This window comes from Lycium ferocissimum, unplaced genomic scaffold, assembly GCF_029784015.1.
Source record: "Lycium ferocissimum isolate CSIRO_LF1 unplaced genomic scaffold, AGI_CSIRO_Lferr_CH_V1 ctg12247, whole genome shotgun sequence".
NCBI classification, from domain to species: domain Eukaryota; kingdom Viridiplantae; phylum Streptophyta; class Magnoliopsida; order Solanales; family Solanaceae; genus Lycium; species Lycium ferocissimum.
In genome coordinates this window covers 20,994-42,416 of record NW_026714261.1, presented here as the reverse complement: position 1 = coordinate 42,416, position 21,423 = coordinate 20,994, and the positions used below count along the sequence as shown (strand labels likewise).

Sequence of the window (21,423 nt, the reverse complement as noted above, 5' to 3'; positions counted from 1 at the left end):
TTGAATAACATTTTTTTTTTTATAAATGACTAAGTATGTAAATGGGATAACTCAAAACCATTTTTCATATATATAAATTAAGGATAAAGTTTTCTCTAAACCTAAAACAAGGATATGGGCTTTTTGACTAAAAGAATTTTTGAGAAGCAAGGTTCTTTTTTAAAACTCAGTCAAATACGAACGGGCTTCCTTTTTAAGTGCTAAATTTTGGATCAAAATGGGCTCACACAGGAAAATGGCCTCTAACCTTACAAACTTTCCTTTTTTACAAAATGGCAATACTCTCCTGTTGACAAATTAGGCACAAAAACAGATTTGGATAAAAGGCAGATTTTTTCAAGTTATAACATTCTTTTCCTTAAAAGGTTTTTATACAAATAAAAGGATTTTATTCATGATGTTGTCTTGGATCGAAAGGGCCTAACTTGAAGCGTATTTTCGGGTGAGATACACTCGTTCAAATATAAAAAACACCTTTATAAATGAGTAAACAACCTACGCATAATATAAAGTTCCGATAAGCCTGAAACGTACCAATACGAGTCAACCCGGACCCAGGGGTATGAGTATAAAAATAACTTATAAACAACGGTTACTTCACAACTTATACTTATTCCTTATACATAAAAGGAAGCTATTTATACTCGGATAATAAATCCGAAATTATGATACCTCTATAAATAAGGGGGATATGTTCTTCCAAAGAATACATGATATGCATGACAATTCTTTTTTTTTTTTATGGAAAATAAACACGAAATAAGCAGTTTAAATAAATACTCATACACTGGAATTCGAAGGTCAGCCGTATAGTACGGATCCTTAATACTGGGGTGCCGAACACCTTCCCCAGGAGATCATCAGAACCCTTACCTAGAACTCCGGATTACGAAGGTTTTTTCACTGCATTTGAATAAACCCTTCAAAAATCGATTTTCCTAATTTCCTAAAAATTAGGTAGCGACCCTTTTCAACTAATTCCGAAAGAGCACCAACGAGTTCGTAGTAGCCTTCTTGCACCCTAAACCCGCGTGAAAAAGCGAACCGATATAGCCGTCCCAGTGGCACCGTGGTGGGTGTTGGCCGCAGGCGGCCGTGTGTCTGCCTGCACCGCGGGGCCGCCCGGGGCGCCGTGCGCCCGTAACCGTCGTGACAGTAACGGGCCTGTTATTTCATTAAGTGTGTTTAAAATAAGCCCTTAGTCTATCATTCATTACCATTTTGAAATTAGAGCTTTGGGGACTGTTCTTGGAGATATTTGGAAAAAACTCGTTGAGGTAAATCTTGCTAATCCCTTTACTATTCCGTTAATCCTAATCATCATAGATTCCCCCTTTCCTTTAATAATCCCTTAGTAATGGAAGATAAAAGTGGGTTTTGATGAACTTTTTCTCTAGGCTTATTAATGATGAAATTGATAAGGTTTATGCTAGATTTTGATGAATATAAATTTGTTAATCATATATCTTCCATTATTAGAGTTGAGTTTTATAATCAAAGAGTTAGGGTTTATATCTAATTTTGGGGGTTTTGCTTGGAATCAGAAATTAGGCCTATCTTTGAGATAAATCGACAATTAGTAGTTCGGTTATGATCACCTAGTGCTTAATTTGATATTTTGCTTCCGCATTTCCTATTTTGCCCTTGTGGGCCTCGTTTCCCTAATTTTTAGGGTTGGTTTTGACCTAAATTGAATAGTAACAATATTAGTATCATTCTTCATGATTACTAATTTAGATTTCGATTATTCTTAGACTATTTTAGTTCTGAGGCTCAGCGGAAAGGCAAGGCAAAGGAGTGAGTTGTTGGTGTTGCGGTTCGGCTATCCAGGTAGGTTATGGCTTACCCTTGGTGAGACTTCGCATAGCGAAGCATATATTTAGATTATATCGTAGGAGAAAGCATGTGAACTTTAGGGTATGAAGTTGGGACGGATATTGTCTTAGATTGGGCCTTGTTGTGTGTTTGGGACTAGCCATCCCGTTGTGTTGTGATTGATTGTTCTATTGTGTTGGCTTGATGCCACGTGTTGTTAGTAGTTATTGGCATCTGTTGTTCTAGCTTGATCATGATATTGTTGATGTACCCATTGTTGGTACTTGTGATTCGGATGTATTGTTGGCGTACTCATTGTTGGTACTTGTGATTCGGATATATTGTTGGCGTACCCATTGCTAGCACTTGTGATATTGAGCATGACTATTGATGACGATACATGCATTGCACGCACTCTCATTCTTCATGATACTGTTGAGATACTGATAATACTTAATGAAACACTTTGATGAGCTGGACTCAATTTTACTTGAGTGACGTGAGAGTCTGATATCCAATGTTAGTCCCACAATCGTGGATTGAGAGAGAGCATGGACTCCGCAGGTCCCCTGGGATGGTGCCGGTGAGAACCCCCCGTGGGCAAAAATTCGAGGTCCCGTCTGTCTGTTGGGCAAAAATTTGGGAGGGGTAGCACTTAGACTTCACGAGTCACCTTGGGTTATGCTACCGAGATGTCGATATTTTCGTCCGGAATAAATGTGTACACAGCATTTGCATGGCATTGCATTGCACCCATACATTATTGCATTGTATTGCATCACGGTTGTTTTGGAGATGATTTGATGTTGTACTTATGATGTTGGATTCGGACTTGATATATTGAGATTTGGCACACTTGGGATTAGATGTTCTACTTAGGCGTTGACTCATACTCGGCTTCTATTATGTTTGATTTATACTTGTTGGTTTAACTGCCTATCTTGCTTTATTATCAGAATTGTGTTAGCTATGCTTAGTCGGGCCGTTGATGCCTTACGATCGTTGTTTTGTATTGACCGCACTTGCTCGCATTCCTTTATGAATGCAGAGTATCGGGTTGGGTCTACTTCCATCCCTGTGGCCGATTGTCGTCTTCAGCATTAGCACCGAGTCTTCTAGGTGTGCACGGCCGTTCGCTGCCTTGAAGACTTCTCTATTTTATTATGTCCTATTCCTATTTAGAGACATAGACATTTTTATGTATTTATTACTCCAGACTTGTATTATTCCTTTTAGATGCTCTTGTATGACTTAGACTAGACCCTGGTTGTATTATTATTGTTCCGCACTATCTTTACCCTATATATATCTATCGTGAGACTTACGTATCTATTCTTTTCCGCTTGATTGATTATGTATTTGTGATTTTATTTATTATTGGGTTGAGGGTTCGCTTACTGAGGTGGGAAGGTAAGTGCTCGCACGACTTAGGCAAAATAGGTCGTGACATACAAGAAAAAACTAGATTATATTTTTTAAAAGGAAAAAAATGTAAATATTTGTAGTTGTATTTCCAACTACATACACATTCTTCGTAGAGTATTATATTCCCTAAATAATCGAGAAGTAAAAGTAGTTCATTTTGAAATGTCACACTCAAATCTGAATAAGTGGTAAAACACACACACCTATCCCAATCTGACACGTGAATTTTTACTTAGAGAAAGGTGAAGGTGGTGATGTATTGTGTGTCGAGGTAAAGATTAAATGGGTGGGGAAAGGCGAAGGTTAATGTGTTGAGTAGTGACATGGTTGATAGAAAAAAAGTAGAGGACGGAGATTATAACAACAATAACATACCCCAGTGTAATCCCACAAGTGGGATCTAGAAAGAGTAGTGTGTATGCTGTCCTTACCCTACTTTGTGGAAGGTAGAAAGACTTTTTTCGTTAGACCCTTGGCTCAAAGAGAGGAAGAAGATTAGAAGGAAAAAAGGCAAAGCAATGGAAGAAATAAGGAAAAGAAGAAAAAGGACAAAAAGAAAAGCAAAATAAAAAAATTATATATTCAGTAACTGATATATTATAAAATATTTTTTTCTTCATATTTTCTTACTTTTCATATTTGTGATAGTGAAACACCGCTCTCTATGCTTCCTCATCACTTAAGGGGTCGTTTGGTATTATTTTGTTCGTGAACAAGTTCAAAACAAGTACTAGAGATGCCGAAAAAGGTCATTAGCATTCATGTTCTTCGTGGAAAAGGTAAAGTAAAAGAAGAAGTAAAAAAGGAGAAAAAGAAAATATATATTTAGTAACTGATATAAAAAGAAAAGAAATAGAGAAAATATATATATTTAGTAACTGCTATATTATAAAAATATTGTTTACATTTAAAGAGAGTGAAACACACTCTTTATGCCACATCATCATTTAAAGAGTGTTAATAATTCTACTTCTATGCAAAGAATAAGTGTATAATTAAAAGTTCAGCTACAGTCTAGAGGTATATATGCCTTTTCCCTTTTTGAAATAAAAGGCAGGTAGTTGCAATTTACTCGAATTATAATTTCTAACTTATCATTTTGATTTTATGAATTTGGGAAAAAGTGTGAAGGAGGAGAAACAAAATAACTTCAACGTTTTAAACTTCTTTAATTTTTAATTAACGTAATAACGTGAAAATAGAATTCCTAATTTCAGAAGACACTAACAATGTTAACATTTTAAACCTTTATTCAGAAAGAAAAAAACCATTATTTTTTTACCAAAAAAGAAAAAGAAAAAAGACCATTGTTTGGCAACATAGAATTTCTAATTTAAAAAGAAAAAGCAAAATAATCTATATTATTTTCTTCCGATGATTCTTTAAATAAAAAATTATTCTCATACTAATACAAGATGAAAGTAGAGTGATGAGACAAGAAAAAGAGTATTAAAATTTCTTCTTATGATTCCTGAATTTAAATTCGAGTAGAATTTAGTATTTTTTCCTTCACGGAATCATGCTTTCATGTGAGGTATTAGGTGTACACTCATAAAAATATTGATATAATTTTGTACTAATAAAGTAATTCTTTACTTGCTCAAAGTCCCAATCTCCCTTGAAAGTTAATGATATATTTTTAAGGGAAAATGCATAAAAACACCCTCAAACTTATGCTGAATTATTCCACTTATACTTTGCCTGAATTATTTTGATTTGGAATATATACCCACTTAAAATGCCACACCCAGATCTTCACAGTGTTGTGTGTACATGCGCCTAACTTTTTTTTTTTTTACTTTTTAAATCCCTCTCCTTCTTTCTTTCTTTCTTTCTTTCCCCATTGTTATTCTTCCACCATCTCCACCAGACCCCGTAAAAAGACATCAATTAAATCACATAGCCCCACCTTACTTTTTTTAGGTTACAGCAGTGAAAAGAAAAGAAACAATCACAAACTGATCATCTTCTTCCTTAGCTGACATCATTGGGGGAGAGAGATAACCCATTATCTTTAAAGACCTCATATTAAATAATTATAAATTTGCACATACTAATGATATTGGAAGTTGATCTATCTTAAATATTGTTCCATTTGAACAACCATTGATACTAGTTGTGGGGTAATTTTCCTTCTTACTCTTTTAAAAATTGTTGCTAATTACAGAAGTTTTATTAGCTGGTATTTGTCGATATTCTTATTTCTATAATTTTTTGTTGCAGACATATAATGCCTCCTTCAAAATATTATCTTTTCTCCATTTTGGGTCTTTGACTTACTCGTTACTTTCCTTCTTTATTGTTGCTACATCTTTTATGGTGTTCCATTTGTTGATCTTTTTTATAAACAACCCATTATTTCATGGAAGAAACATTAAAACTTTAAAATTAAAATAAAAACTAGTAACAACTAAGATTTGTCAATCATCATGGTTTTTTTCTTTTGATATGCCATAATTTGATTTTAGCTATAATTGGGTAGGACAAATTATATTAAGCTCTAATGAAGAATGAAATCTAAGAGCAAGCTATCTATTTGGTTGTACTTTATAATACATTATTTTAATATATTAGATACTGATATGATTAAGCAGGTGATTGAAATTTTCTGGCTAGGTGAAGAAATTGGGAGGGTTCCCTTTTTTCTTTCGTCTGAAAACTTTGAATGTCCTGATAATGGGATTAAAAATGAGAAACAAAAAAAAAAAAAAAAAAAAAGGAGAGAAAAGGTGCTGGCCATGGCTGAGTTGCAATGGTGAAATAGAGGGGGAGGGGCTTAACAAAGTGATTATAATAAATTACTATATATAGTATTCAATTAAACAATGACATTTGTACAAATCAGTCAATTTTAAATTTCTATTTTTGCCTCACACACTTACAAGAGAGTGAGCACACTTGCAGTGCCACATCATCACTCAAGGGTATATATACTCCTGTTTAAAATAGTTTAGGGGGTTATAGGACCCCCGCAAAGTATAAGTGTGTTACTGGTAATTCAGGATAAATTTGAGAGTGTTTTTATGCATTATCCCTATTTTTAAAATTACAATAATAATTTAATTACTAATAGAAAAGTAAAAAATTATCTTATCTTTGTCACAGAATATAAATATAATTATAGGGACATAATATTTCAACTCTCTAGGTAGTAATCTTTTTATTCGTGGGTTTAATACGAAATTATTTATTTGCAATCAGTGATCGCTAAAGTTTATTGGTCAAAACTTTTACCCAAATGAGTTTCAGTAACTTAAAAGCTTTAAATTTTATAGATTAACTTTTCGATGACATGTTTATCTTGAAGTTATGTGACAAATCTAGTTAACTAATTTGTTTTGGTACATAAATCTAGTTGACTAATTACATACATTTTACCACATTAAATGCTAAATTCAAACATAACCGATTATATCTATTTATTAAGGAGTAGGGATGAGATATTTAAGATTGAAGCTTCAATTTATGCAGGTCTACGCATTTATTAATTAATATACGGATAACTAAATCATTATGGTTTATTTATATCGCATGGTAATGTTAGGTTATAAGCTAATATTCATGACGTTTGGTAGGTAGCCAAAATTATCCCGGGATTATAATTCCGGGACTAATTTATCCCATCTTAATCCCATCTAAAAGATGGTATAAAATAATCCCAGGATAAGTGGGATAAGAAGGGATATCCCATCTTTTAAGTTGGGATGCATTTTATAGCTTGTTTGGTACAAGGTATAAATTTATACCTTCCACCAAACATGGTAATATTTGGCATGAGTCTTCGACTTATAAGAAGGACAAATTCTAAATAATATTTGCGCATTAAGGAGTCTCATAAACCATTTCTTGGTATGCTTAGAAGAGTAAACAATTAATAAAAATAAAAGCAAAAATATATATTTTATGATCATCATATTATGTAGTATATTTTTTCTACAACCACATTGGACAAACTTGTGAAAACTTTCAACCAAAGTTACTATATTACTACTACATATAAGCAAGAAAATGTGGAGTTTTTGTAGTCCTCACAGTGTCATTTTTGTAATTTGACATGTGTTGTTGATTTGTTGTTCAAATTTAAGATTTTGTCTTATTCCTCTTTTATGTTGCTCTTAATTTAGTTTAGTATTACTTTAATTGCCATCACATAATTTGGTAAAGAAGAAAAAACACTTTTGAGATATTTTGCAAGACTAATTAAATTCCCCCCCTCCCCCACCTACTATTTTGCGTTGCATGTACTGATATTTTGTCACTAATTTTCTACGTGGTAAACAAACATGTGTTGCTTGTATTATTTTATTTATAAGCTTCGTCAACAAAAAATAATCTTAAAAAATATAATGATCCATGTAGGAGTGCAACTATTCAAGAAATAAAATAACTAACAATTCATATATTTTTTGCGTAGTTTTCAAATATAAAAATTTTATTTTAATGATTCGAAAGTATTATAAGTCCACATAGTTAGTAGATCAAAATATTTAAAAAGTAAGAAAAATTATAGTAAAAGAAAAACGGTCTGACTACCCAAATAGTAATACCTTCACATAAAATGACACGGAAGGAACACTTTTTTTCCTTAACAAAAAAATGAAATCTGGAAACATATTATGCTATGCTATAATAAACTAAGACAATTAGACATTGTGCATATTCCTTACTTAATAATTCCGTCTTCTAAGATGAGTATTGCTAACATGTATAGATATTTGCAAGTTTATTTATAGATCTTATTCTCCTATCTTAAACTCAAAAACTATAGCTACCACTAACAATATTGCTTGTGCAATCCTCTAGAGATTTTAGAATTTAACATTACTATGAATAATTTGTTGAGTTTTTATATGATGAGCTTGCTATTGAAAGTATAGCTTTAGGATAGCTAATAAATCAATGAATATATTTTTGTGTTGTTTATTAATTTGAGCTTAAAATCGATCGTCCTATTTGTTCTTTCTTCTTGGAATGTTTTGCAAAAAAGTTTAAGACGGTCTATTTGATGTTGAATTTCAACAGTAAATATTGAAATATCCAATGCAATAAAGAAAAATAAAGAAGACAAACATTTGCAAACAAATTAATGATTAGCTTCGTCAACAGACTGTTGCTTTGTAATGCATAATTTCATTTCCCGTTAATTATAACGCAACTTATTCACTATTAATAAATCATATTTTCTTTATTTATTTGAGGTTGAAAAATCGTACCAACATTTCTTGAACACTCAAATATCTTTTTGCAATAATTGGTTAGTCAACATAGATTTAATTCAGAAAAAATAAGTGAAATTAATCCAACATATGATAAAGTTCAATTTGAATTATTGGACACTATATTCTCAAAAACATTCAATGAAATTAAAAAGAGAAGAGCTCTTATATCATGAATTTATTTGAAAATAAAAAGAAATTCTTCTCAAATACTTTTATATTATGATTTAGTTTTTAGGAGTTCGTAGAGAATGTCGAACTACTCCTTCAATAACTTTATGTCACAAAAAGCGAAAAAAGTAATTATAAATTTAATTTTAATGTTAGTATTGAGTTTGCGCTTAGCACGGGCCAAGTGACACTAGTATATATAATAAAAAAAGAAAAAACAAATTGGACAAACTAGTGAAAATTAGAAAATAGGAACATGCTTTTTACTCTTATGAAAAGAAAACTTACAGTATGAAATAGTAGGTACTAAACTTGTACACAACACACTTGATAGTAAAATCCACATCTCTATATATACTAGACAACTTCTTCATGGTAGTAGTCATCCCGAGCCAAGACTTATAACACAGAGAAAAAACCAAACAAACTTGATTGAACAATGGAGAACAAGTATGATCAATTCAAAGGACAACCTCGTCTTCCCAAGTTTGCTGTCCCAAAGAGGTACAATTTAAGGTTGAAGCCTGACCTTGTCACCTGTAAATTCACTGGCTACGTTGACATCTCTGTTGATGTTGTCTCTGACACCAAATTCATTGTCCTCAATGCTGCTGAACTATCTGTTGACCCCAAGTCTCTTCACTTCAAATCTTCAAACAAGGTGACTTTTACCCTTTTCAAGATTGAGCATTTTTTACCAACAAGTAGTTTGATATGTTATCTTTTGTTGTTTGTTGTTTGTTCTTGATTTTATTATTAGCTGTTGTTTCCTTTGCTTTGGTTACTGTTTTATTTGTTGTTGTGCTTTTCTTGATTGACCCTTGAGCATTTCTTCACCAACAAGTAGTTTGATATGTGATCCTTTGTTGTTTGTTCACTTCAAATCTTCAAACAAGGTGCTTTTCTTGATTGACCCTTTTTCAAGATTAAGCCTTTTTTGACCAACAAGTAGTTTGATATGTTATCTTTTGTTGTTTGTTCTTCAATGATATTATTACCTGTTGTTTCCTTTACTTCTGTTACCGTTTTATTTGTTGTTGCTACTGTTCTCTTCAAATCTTCAAACAAGATGCTTTTCTTGATTGACCCTTTTTTGACCAACAAGTAGTTTGATATGTTATCCTTTGTTGTTTGTTGTTTGTTCTTCGATTTTATTATTACCTGTGGTTTCGTTTGCTTCGATCCTCACTTGTGGGATCGAAAGAAATGTTAATAGGTTTATAGGCTACATGGGCTCTCCCACCTATTAGACTAGTCTTTTGGGTTGGGCTCTCCTGTTTGGTCTATAACATTGGTATCAACACCAGTTGATCCACGCATGGGGCCGCGACTCGGAGTGGTGGCTCTATAACATTCGGTTATCGTTTTATTGGTTGTTGCTACTCTCTCTTCTATTCTTAGCATGGCTTCTTTAGTACTGTATTTCCTCTTCATACTTGATTTTGATATGCTTTACATGAGCCGAGGGTCCATCCAAAACAACCTCTCTACCTTTAGGGGTAAGGCCGCGTACACACTAACCTCCCCATACCCCACTTGTGGGATTATACTGGGTATGTTGTCGTTTTTTTTTTTTTTTTTTTTTTTTTTTTTTTTGTTTTATTGAACACGTGTCTTTTTGTGTGTTATAGGTATTTGAAGCGTTGGAGGTGCGGTTGATTGAAGAGGATGAGATAGTGGTGGTGGAGTTTGGAGAAAGTTTGCCACTTGGTGTTGGAGTTCTGAGTATGGCCTTTGAAGGAACGCTCAATGACAGGATGAAAGGGTTTTACAGAAGGTATTTTGTTTTTCCCATGTTTGGACAGAACAACGAAACTTTTTTTTTTTTTTTTTTTTTTTTTTTTTATTGGGTTTGTTTTGAGAGAATTTGTTTCTGTTCTGTTGTAGTGATGATTTGATTATGTTTTTCCAAGTATAGATGGTTATTGATTGCTCATGCTTTTGCCATCCGATTTCCATTCATAGAATCTAGGATTATCTTGTTTATGATTTTCGAAGACCCCATTGGTCTTTAATTCTAATTAATGCACTCATAAGAACCTGACAATCCCCCGTATGGAGCCACCGTCGTTTCGTCTGGCATGTACTCTCAGGTCACCACCACTTGTTATCGTGGAATTCTGATGAAGAATCGCCCTTACGCGGTGAACGAACTCATACTAACGCTAGGACTTGTCACAAGCTAATTCAGAAATGGAAGGAGTCTACTCAACTTCACAAAACATTATTTTTTGGTGTTATCTTTTATATTTACAAAGGATCTTTATCTGGGTGTTATAATATATTAGGCTGATAATTGATTAAGTCAAGATATCATTGGAAGGATAATACCTGCTTCCATAAGCTCAGTCTGGAAGGTATGTTGGCAAGTTGCCTAAGTAACTCTGTCGTGGCCTAACTCTATTAGTTCTATAATGTAGCCTGTTGACTAGGCAGCTAGTATATCAATCCAACATGTTTCTTCCCTATCAATTGGTAGTAGTCCTTTCGTGATCTTAGCTGACAGAAAAACAAGATAGGAAAATGTTGCACTTCTCTTTACGTATACTTCATTGTGATTGTGATTGTGCTATCTGTAGATCGCTTAACGGTCTTGATTGGCTTTTTGCAGTACCTACGAACATAATGGGGAGAAAAGGAACATGGCTGTTACCCATTTTGAACCAGCTGATGCCAGGCGTTGCTTTCCGTGCTGGGATGAACCTGCTTGTAAGGTATTGTCAGCGCATGGCCATCTTTGGTATTTTCACGTGTGCACTTTTCTCTTTGTTTATCTACTCCGTAATCTTAATTGCTATTGCCAGCAGCTGTTTGTTAGATATTCATCATACGTTAGCTATCAGTGCGACAAAGCACACATGAACGTGATCTAATAACTTCTGTTTTTTTTTTTTTTTTTTTAAATCTTTGTTAAGTATTTTATTTGCTCCTTACAAAATTTAGTTCTTCTAGTTTTGTTAGGAATCAGGTTTTATTTTTCCTTTGTCTTACTTGATATGAATAATCCAGGCCACCTTTAAGATTACACTTGAAGTACCATCGGAACAGGTAGCTCTCTCTAACATGCCAGTTGAAGAAGAAAAAGTGACGGGGAATCTTAAAACAGTTCATTATCAAGAGTCTCCAATCATGTCTACATACTTGGTGGCATTTGTGGTTGGCTTGTTCAACTATGTTGAGGATCATACATCTGATGGTACATATTCTGGTATTAATGACTATGTCTCTGACCATTTCCTGTCAGTAAATTAACATCACTTTGTGCAGGAATTCCTGTTCGAGTATACTGTCAGGTAGGAAAGGCAAATCAAGGGAACTTCGCATTACACATTGCTATCAAAACGCTGCCCCTCTTCAGAGAGTATGCTTCACTTTGTCTAAATATGTTTGTCCTTTTATTTATGGAAAAGGGAACTATTGAAGAAGAGGGATCATGGAAGCCTTAGTTTCTAAATATTTGTATTGATAATGTACCGTTATTCCAGTTTAAGTTTCTTTTTTGGTTTGGCGAGGGTGGGTGGGTGGGGGTTCTGGACAACTGCTTGAAAATGTATTCTAATTTGAGGACTAAAATACTTGCAGGTACTTTGGTGCACCATATTCACTACCCAAATTGGACATGATTGCCATTCCTGATTTTGCTATGGGCGCGATGGAAAATTATGGTCTAGTTACATACCGAGAAACAGCATTGCTTTATGATGATAAGCATTCTGCCGCTGCTAACAAGCAGAGGGTAATATATATTTGTTGGAACTTGGTTGGCTGCTTATGATATGTGGTATTAAACTGACTTATTTCTATCTTGCACCTGTTGAATAAAATTTGGGTTTTCTTCAGGTTGCGACTGTGGTGACTCATGAGCTTGCTCATCAGTGGTTTGGAAATCTTGTAACAATGGAATGGTGGACACATCTATGGCTGAATGAGGGTTTTGCAACATGGGTATGCTGCTTTTATTTGAAGTATATGCTTTTGTTCATTGACTGGGTCGCAAAGCTGTTCATTCTAATTCTCTGGTCGGCATTCAGGTGAGTTATTTGGCGACTGATAGCTTGTTCCCAGAATGGAAGATTTGGACTCAGTTTCTTGAAGAGGCCACTGAGGGACTTCGTCTAGATGGGCTTGCAGAATCCCACCCCATTGAGGTGTGAAACAACTTCTGATTTGGTTCTTGTATTGTGCTAAATGCAAGATGCAATTTTTTGTTTATTCTCCAATTTTTGACATCTTTAGTTGTGCTACCTTTAGAGTTTATACAAATCTTATTTTGTCTTACCAGGTTGACATCAATCATGCCGGAGAAATTGAAGAAATTTTTGATGCAATTAGTTATAAAAAAGGTGCATCTGTCATCCGGATGCTACAGAGCTATCTTGGACCTGAAAGTTTCCAGGTTTGCATTTCCATTATTTACTATATTAACATTCTTTTCCATTGTCTTCATTTCAACCCTTTTTTGCTTTATTTCTCTCCTCCCATCTGTTGTGCTATTATTGACATATACTAGTTACCTGGTCTGATGAAAAAAAAATATATACAGTTACCTGACAAACACTTGTGTGTCAGAAGCTGAAGATGGAAAGTGGGATGGTGGAATTAGAAGAAGAACTATACCATTCAGTGCGACGACCTTTTTTAATATGTTATCTTCCCTTACTAGTGAGGCTTGCAAAGTATTGTTAGTAGAAACTTTTGACAGACTTCTCTACTGAGTTACACTAAAACTTCGCTCGCCCTTAATTATTACTCCGTCCCATTTTATGAGCAGGTGTTTGACTAGGGACGTAATTTAAAAAATAAAGAAGACCTTTGACATGTAAGGCAAATACACACACACACACACACATATATGTATATAATGTGTGTGTGTGAAGTACCAAATTTATCCCGGTGAGAGTTCCACATCTTTTTTCATTTTCTTTCTCCTTCTATATAAACGGATGAACTTTTATGCCAAGGGGTTAAATGGAGATGATAAGATTAAATAATTTCCAAGAAGAGTATGATGTCATTCTTTTTGGGAGGACAATGTGTCACATAAAATGGAACAGAGGAAGTATTATATATAAGGCCTTCTCAGAATGGTTGTGACCTTACTATGGGGGTTAACTGTTATTTTTGTAATGAAATCGCATTAATCTAGATTTTGTGATGAAAGGATACTGGTATCTTCCAATATTAATTGCCTAGTAAGAAAATAGTCCTTTCTCTTTTCTATATTTTTGAACTTTAATGGGCATCATGATGATTGAATGAATACTGCCGTTGACCATCATTCTTAAAGCAGCAGCCATTAATTTGTCAAAAGAGAAACCACGCTACTCATTGACCACCCATCATAAATATATGTTCTATTTTTTATTTTATTTTTGGTAAAGTAATAAAATGTCATTAGAAAAGCATCAAGAAGATGCAAGGTTACAGATGAGCAAAAAGCTGCTTCAAACAAAACATGAAGCAGACTTAGCAAAAACCTGTAAACAGTCTACAGAAATCCCATCTCTACTGTACTAGAGAAAGGGAGCTAACAAAATCTAGAAAGTTATCCACACTGTTTACAGGGGCAAAAAAGTGCCAACTGAAAAGACTAACTAAACACCTAGACTTTAAAATGCAAATAGGAGTTGAGATTCCATCAAAGCATCTGCTGTTTCTCTCCTTCCATAGGGTCCAAAAAATTACTGCTGGGATCATTCTCCAGATCCTTTTGATGGATTTGTCAACTCTCCAGAGTATCCAGCTAGCATAGGCATCTGTGATGCTGAAGGGCATTACCCATTGGTTCTAAATTTTCTTTCCAGAATATCATGTAGCTGTTGCTTGCTTGTATGGACTAATGAATTTGTCTCTTGTAATATTTCATCAAACCAGAGGGCACTTGCTTCATACATAAAAAGATATGCTTGCTCAAATGCGAAGACAGAGGATTTATGGTCTGTCCTTCAGGAGGAGTCTGGTGAACCTGTGAACAAGTTGATGAACTCCTGGACAAAGCAAATGGGTTACCCAGTTGTCTCTGTCAAGATTAAAGACCAAAAGCTGGAGTGTGCGCAGGTTATCTTGTTTCTAACCTATGTGTTTGGTTTCTCTCCCACTCAATAATTTCCATTACCCAAGTCTACTCTTCTCCATACTATGAGCTCTTTAAGACTCCTTTCAGGCCTGATAATACTTGTGTTTCTATGCAACAGACACAATTTTTACTGAGTGGTTCTCATGGTGATGGGCAATGGATAGTTCCGTTAACAGTCTGTTGTGGCTCTTATGAAGCTCGTAAAAACTTCTTAATGCAAGGAAAGTCAGAAGCCCTTGATGTAAAGGACTTATTAGGCTCTTCTTCGTCTAAAGGCAATCCCTGGATTAAAGTTAACGTGGACCAGACAGGTTTTTATAGAGTTAAATATGATGATGAGCTATCAGCTAGACTCAGACATGCTATAGAGAGCAAGTGCTTGTCAACAAATGACAAATACGGTAATTACTGCATTTTTTTTAACATTATTTTTATTAAACAGTTAAAATCGACTGCTGATGGGATTGTGTTTTCCTGAACAGGCATTTTGGATGATTCATATGCCTTATCTATGGCGTGTCATCAGTCTTTGTCATCTTTGCTTGCCCTGATGGCTTCTTTCAGGGAGGAGCTCGACTACACTGTTCTATCAAATCTAATAAGTGTAATTTGACTACTTCACTGACCTCTTTTAGGTATTAGTGTGGTCAGTCTAACTGTTCTCCGTTCTTCATGCAGATAAGTTACAATGTTTCAAGAATTGCAGCTGATGCTGTTCCTGACTTGCAAAATCACATAAAGTTGTTTTTCATCAATCTTTTCCAGTTATCTGCAGAGTATGTTACTTATTTTTTGAAAGTACAACGTACATTACTGTAACTTTGTATTTTTGGTCATCACATCCAAAGATGCGGTCATGTGAATTCCCATATTAAAGTTCAAGGGGGAAAGAAGACCTGAGCTCTGGGGTGGTGGAAGCAGTGTAAAAGAAAGATAAAAAGGCACATAGTTGCAATGATTTCGACTCGGTGTGTTATAAGCGTAGATAGATGAACGTCTAATAGCTAAATCTATTGGACATAGCAGAGAGCAACATAAATCAGAACAGAATTATGCCTGCTCTGGCTTTCTTGACATTCATGGGTCAACCTATGACAAGAAAATCAATTTCTATTCTCTGAGAGTAGTTCTTGACAAAAGATGACTTAGAACTTCTTGCATCTTGTTATCTTTTGTCTAGTAGCTCTACTGCTAAGTTAGGAGGACTTGGGAGCTGTTAATAAGCACTGAAATCAATTTAGAGATAATAATTTATTTCTAATTAGATATCTTTTGCCTATCCCAAAAAAAAAAGATATCTGCTGCCAGTAACGCCTTAGAAAAGAATGAATGCGTGAACTGGTGTATTACAAATTCGTCATGTTTACCCTTTATTCATCACCAATAGAAGAATTTTGAGAGAAGAAAACTTGTTCAGTAAGCTGGAAGAGAGGGATTTTGGTCTGTGGGTCCTGGTTGATCATTAATCTCATTTTTCCGGTGTGGCAACAAAATATTTGCTTCTAATTGGACTTCCCTTTTATCAACAGGAGACTTGGTTGGGATCCTGAACAAGGGGAAAGCCACCTAGATGCCTTGTTGAGAGGGGAACTTCTGAATGCTCTGGCTGCCTTTGGACATGATGAAACAATAAATGAAGCAATCAGGCGCTTCCACATATTTTTGGATGACAGAAACACAGCTGTCCTTCCTCCTGACTTGAGAAGGGTTACAACACTTGATTATATTAAAACTCAGAAGTGATTTCTTCTTTACCTTACACAGATTGTGATCCCTCCTTCCGTCTGCAGGCTGTTTATGTAGCTGTGATGCAAAGGGTGACTAAATCAGATAGATCAGGGTTTGAAGCTCTTTTAAGAGTTTACAGAGAGACTGACCTTAGCCAGGAAAAGACACGAATTTTAGGTGAAGTTATCTATCAACTCATGCCAAATGTGACATTACATGTTTTTGTTATCAGTTGATGTCCAACCAATAAGTGCATTCTCTTGTTCTATAGGTGCATTGGCATCTTGCAAGGACCCCGAGATTATCCTTGAAGTTCTCAACTTCTTGTTATGTTCTGAGGTATTCATGATTTTTAGGGAGCACTGGGTTCTCTCTCTCTGTCTCTCTCACACACATGCATGGAGAGAGAGAGAGAGAGAACATGTATTGTTTTTTTGACAAAATGTTCTGAGAGTATTCTATGGCTTGGAAATTTTCAGGTACGGAGCCAAGATTGTGTTTTAGGTCTTGCAGTTAGCCTTGAAGGCCGCGAAACTGCCTGGAAATGGTTGCAAGTGAGTTTTCCCTTTCCTAGAAATATTGCATTCTTCGAGTTATTTGTATTACTACTTTCAAATAAGATACCTTGAAAAAGTGCTTGTAGTAAATTGTATTAAACTGTAACTTGTAAAATTTGTAGGCTGTAAGAGTGAGGAATTCACGTTAGTTCAAAGTGCAATTATAACATTAGGAGGAAGTGCAACATGTTCTTATAAAATAACTATTATAGGAAGTGCGACATGTTCTTATGAAATTACTAGCTCAAAATGCTGCATTTCATAACTGATAGATTGCTCAGGAAGATGCAATGAGACATACATTCTTGATGCAATGAGACATGCATTCTTGATTCTTTGTTTCCTGATAAATTGTTTGAATACAGGATAAATGGGATCATATCCACAAGACTTACGGCTCTGGATTCCTATTGACCCGCTTCATCAGTGCAACAGTGTCACCGGTTTGTTTCTGCTCCCTTGCCATCTTTCTTAAGCATTTGCATGTAGTTGCTTACTATTCTAGGACAACTTTTTTCAAAAGCTGTATCTGTTGCTTCTGCCTTGTAATGAGATCACAAGAATGGAAGCAGATTGACGGATCACTCCATTACATATCGTCTTTGATCTTTTGGCTCAATCTTTCTTTTCTTCAGTTCTCGTCCTATGAGAAGGCAAAAGAGGTTGAAGAGTTTTTTGCTAGCCGTACCAAGCCGTACATTGCAAGGACGTTGAAGCAAAGCATCGAGAGGGTTCACATTAATGCAAACTGGGTTCAGAGCATTCAAAAAGAGGAGAATCTTTCCGAGGCAGTGACGGAGCTAGCATACAGGAAATACTGAAGTCGCTTTTGTTGATCTTAATGCCCCCTTTAGGGAGCTTCTAGCTTCTTGTTAGCAAGTTAAACATGGTACTTTTTAAAATGGTTGTCTAAGAAAAAAATGAAAAAACAGAGTACTCTGATGATCTGCCGTCGATCAAACTATAGGCGGTTTTACATATTTAATAAATGTTCATACTTGACAATCACCCTTTAGATGCAATATTAATTAATCTGGTTTTTAGCATATTTTAGCAGTTTCAGTTGCCAAGTTGCTTGTCCTTCCAGTCTCCCTTTGGTGGCTTGAGAATTTCATATCCTACATCTCGTTTCTTGATGTATATAATGTATTTTATTTGTTGTATTTTAATTTGACAGTCGCTGAGTGATATGATAATTCTTCTATGTGTAAAAAAATTATGTTGTTACATAGTTGGTAGTCACAGGATCCAACTGAATGATCTGATGAAGTGCTTCACCTAATTTGCACCAGAGACTCAAATGTTCCCTGAGGCAACTGTGGAAATTCATTTAGGCCACACTTAGAATCATGGACCATCATGAAAACTCCTCCACAACCATCATCCCTCAGACCCTCACTAATAAAGGAACAATATTGAGCAAGAACTGTTGATCCTAAAATGGGATTAGCTCGTTATTGAACTCTTTTTAAGCCACAACCAGAGGCGTTTGGAACATATATTTTATGGGTTTAACTAAGCCCATCATTTTTTAACGGAGCATAGATATACATGAAACTTTACTAACATATCAAAAGATACCTTTTGATGTGCAATGAGTTCAGTAGTAAGAATCCTGAAAGTTGAATCCATCAAAGTCTAAATCTTTGATACGCCTCGACCTACAAATTAAATCCAGTTTGATGACTGAATGATGAACGGGACTCTTATCTAGCTTCTTCCTTTATCATATAGAGGAGATGGGTTGGATTGAATACGATAGTTCTTCAATTGAGTCAACTTATCCTGTCTATACTCTGAAACCCACATACAAAGTATAAGAAGATGCATATTTGAATACATTTAAGAAGAGGTCTCTCTATTCTCTCGTTACTGTTTCCAACAATGTCAAGTAATACTGAGGCAAATAACCTCACAGAGCAATTAACTCGGAGGAATAATGTATGTTCCTACTTCAAACAGCTAAAGGAAGAAAACTACATACAGAGGATTGAACAAGTACTACAATACATACAGTAAGCTACTCTAATGAAAACCTTTGTCCCAGAGTCCCCCCGGTAAAAATTAAAAGGGCTGGCTATATTGAATCATATGAAGTCAATACTGCGAACCTATAAATGGAAACGGCTGATTGAGAGATCAGTTATGTTAGGTTTTGGTCTTAAATTTTCTTTGGGCTTTCAAGTCCACAACAATCACTGTTATGTTGTCCTTGCTGCCCTTTTGAAGAGCTCGATTTGACAGGCATTCTGCTGCTGCCTGTGCTGCTGGATCAATTCCTTGGCCCCTTTCCAAGGGAAGCGTTCCACCGTTCTTTTTATGCCAGAGGAGTATGCGCTTGCGAGCCAAATCACACACCTCTTCATTTGTCATAACATCCCATAAACCATCACTTGCAAGGATAAGGCATTCGTCCTCCTTGGTTGGAGGTATGAACATTACTTCTGGATCAGGAATTATCCACGGCTTCAAGTATCTATCTCCTGCAACCAAGAACCAAGTAAAATGTAAAGGAAATAAGGAGAGGTATTAGCAGGATTGGAGCAAAAGGTTCATGCAAACCGGGTATATATTTTTCCCAATAGACATAGAGTGTTATTTTCCCTAAGAAATTTTGAGGAGAAGAGAAGGGGGAGGGGGGCGTGAAGAAGAAGAAGGGGCCGGGGAGTTGCGCAAAAATAAGTTTCTTTAATTTAAAAAGATTAATTTTTTTGGTAATTTACTTTACTCGCTACTTTTTATATTATAATATTTTTTTGTCACATCAGCTTTTTGGGTGGTATTAGTTCACTCGATCAGTTGGAGTACGAACTTGACTTTTCAGGACAAGTTTAGGGTGCAATCTATATCTTTTCCCTCCTAATTTAGAAAACATGAGCAATGTCAATTGTTAACACTCTAAACCTTTATTCATGCTGAAGGGAAAAGACCATTGTTTGACAACATAAAATTTCTATTTTAAAAAGAAAAAGAACAAGAATTTGTATTTTTTCTTCCAATGATTCTTTAAGTAAAAAATTATTCTCATACTAGTACCAAATAAAAAGCATAGTGTGATGAAACAAGGAAGAAAGAATTTATTTTTTTCCCTGTGATTCTTAAACTAAAAGTGTATTAGTCTCTTTTCTTAACACGAAAGGCATTTGTACTTAAGTATCGATATCAGTGATGTCTTACTCATAAAAATAGTTGTAATTTGATGGTAAAACAATACATTATATTCCCAGCTTAATATAATAAAAGTTGTTTTCGGGGGCAAAAGTTAATGTTCCCAACTTAAACATTATATTTTTCCTTCTTTCATTTTCCTTTTATTTTTCTAATCTTTGTTTTTTCTCCTTGAAACTAATTCCAAAAAGAAATTTCGGAATGTTTCGCTGATTGATCTTATCTTTTTGTTTGGTGTACAAAAAAATTATATCGTAAAATATGAGTCATAGTAGCTCCTTCTGCAATTCTAGTATAACAATTACAATTTGAATTTCTATCAAATGTGTGTCACTTTTTTAATTTATTTTGTTGCAAGACTAGCGCAGGAAGGTTCCTGGAGTCCAGTTTAGACAAAAAGAGCATTCTAGTGATTTTTTCAAACTAGATTATATTTTTAAAAGGAAAAAAAATGTAAATATTGTAGCTGAATTTACAACTACATACACGTTCTTCGTAGAGTACTATTTTCCCGTGAACAATCGATAAGTAAAATTTGTTCATCCTGAAATGTCACGCTCAAATGCCGAAGGTCATCCGAGACCTTCCTTCCAATATGAGTGGTAAAACACACAAACCTATCCCGATCTAACACTCTGTATTTTTTACTTAGGGGAAAGGTGAAGGTGTTGATGTGGTGTGTGTCGAGGTAAAGATTAAATGGGCAGGGAAAGATAAAAAAGTAAGGGAAAGGTGAAGGTGAAGGTGTCGAGTCGTGACGTGGCTGAGAGAAAATAGAGAGAGGAAGATTATAACAAGAATAACATACCCCAGCGTCATCCCACAAGTGGGATCTGGAGAGAGTAGTGTTACCTACCCCTACTTATAGACCCTCGACTCAAAGAGAGGAAGAAGATTAGAAGGAAAAAAATAAAGAAAACGGAAAAATTATCGAAAAATGTAGTCGGGATTTATTTAATTTAAAAAGATTAATTTTTTGGTAATTTACTTTACTCGCTACTTTTTAAATTATAACTAGATGTTTTCCTTCACAAGATCTTAATCGTACACTGATACTAGTCTTGACAGCATTTCAATTAGAAAAAGAAAACAAAGAACTCCACATTTAGATTGAGAATTGCGTGAAAATATGTTGGTAGAACTTGTACTTTATATCTTTATTAAAGAAGTGCGCTTATCAAATACATTCAACAAGTAGTAACTAATTAACTTTAGGCAGCATGATTTAACTAAAAAATGACCCCGTTAGTACCTAAAACTAAATTAG

General features: G+C 34.9%; 1 protein-coding gene and 1 long non-coding RNA gene across 3 annotated transcripts; both read left to right on the top strand.

The window, feature by feature from the left end:
* Positions 1–8,969: 8,969 nt before the first annotated feature.
* On the top strand, positions 8,970–18,034 carry LOC132041916 (aminopeptidase M1-like). Of its 2 annotated transcripts, none has more exons than XM_059432594.1 (19): positions 8,970–9,288; positions 10,259–10,404; positions 11,239–11,341; positions 11,637–11,823; positions 11,895–11,988; positions 12,210–12,363; positions 12,468–12,572; positions 12,659–12,775; positions 12,910–13,023; positions 14,502–14,684; positions 14,822–15,104; positions 15,186–15,307; positions 15,382–15,479; positions 16,233–16,410; positions 16,494–16,608; positions 16,703–16,770; positions 16,911–16,985; positions 17,354–17,431; positions 17,624–18,034. In XM_059432594.1, exons 1-19 carry the CDS (start codon positions 9,067–9,069, stop codon positions 17,807–17,809), a joined length of 2,628 nt encoding a protein of 875 aa, XP_059288577.1. In that variant the 5' UTR covers positions 8,970–9,066; the 3' UTR covers positions 17,810–18,034. The 2 variants fall into 2 exon arrangements, with proteins under 2 accessions (XP_059288577.1, XP_059288578.1); XM_059432595.1 differs by lacking the exon at positions 8,970–9,288 and adding an exon at positions 9,426–9,523.
* LOC132041918 (uncharacterized) lies at positions 13,030–13,948 on the top strand. Its single transcript, XR_009411281.1, has 2 exons — positions 13,030–13,308; positions 13,399–13,948. It is a non-coding gene; the product is annotated as an uncharacterized LOC132041918 (long non-coding RNA).
* Positions 18,035–21,423: the final 3,389 nt, after the last annotated feature.

Excerpts from the sequence above, each read along its gene's own strand:
- LOC132041916 (XM_059432594.1), top strand. The coding sequence starts at position 9,067 with ATGGAGAACAAGTATGATCAATTCAAAGGACAACCTCGTCTTCCCAAG. Across the intron at positions 12,573-12,658 it reads ATGAGGGTTTTGCAACATGG|GTGAGTTATTTGGCGACTGA; the intron begins GTATGCTGCTTT and ends GTCGGCATTCAG. Across the intron at positions 16,609-16,702 it reads GGAAAAGACACGAATTTTAG|GTGCATTGGCATCTTGCAAG; the intron begins GTGAAGTTATCT and ends CTTGTTCTATAG.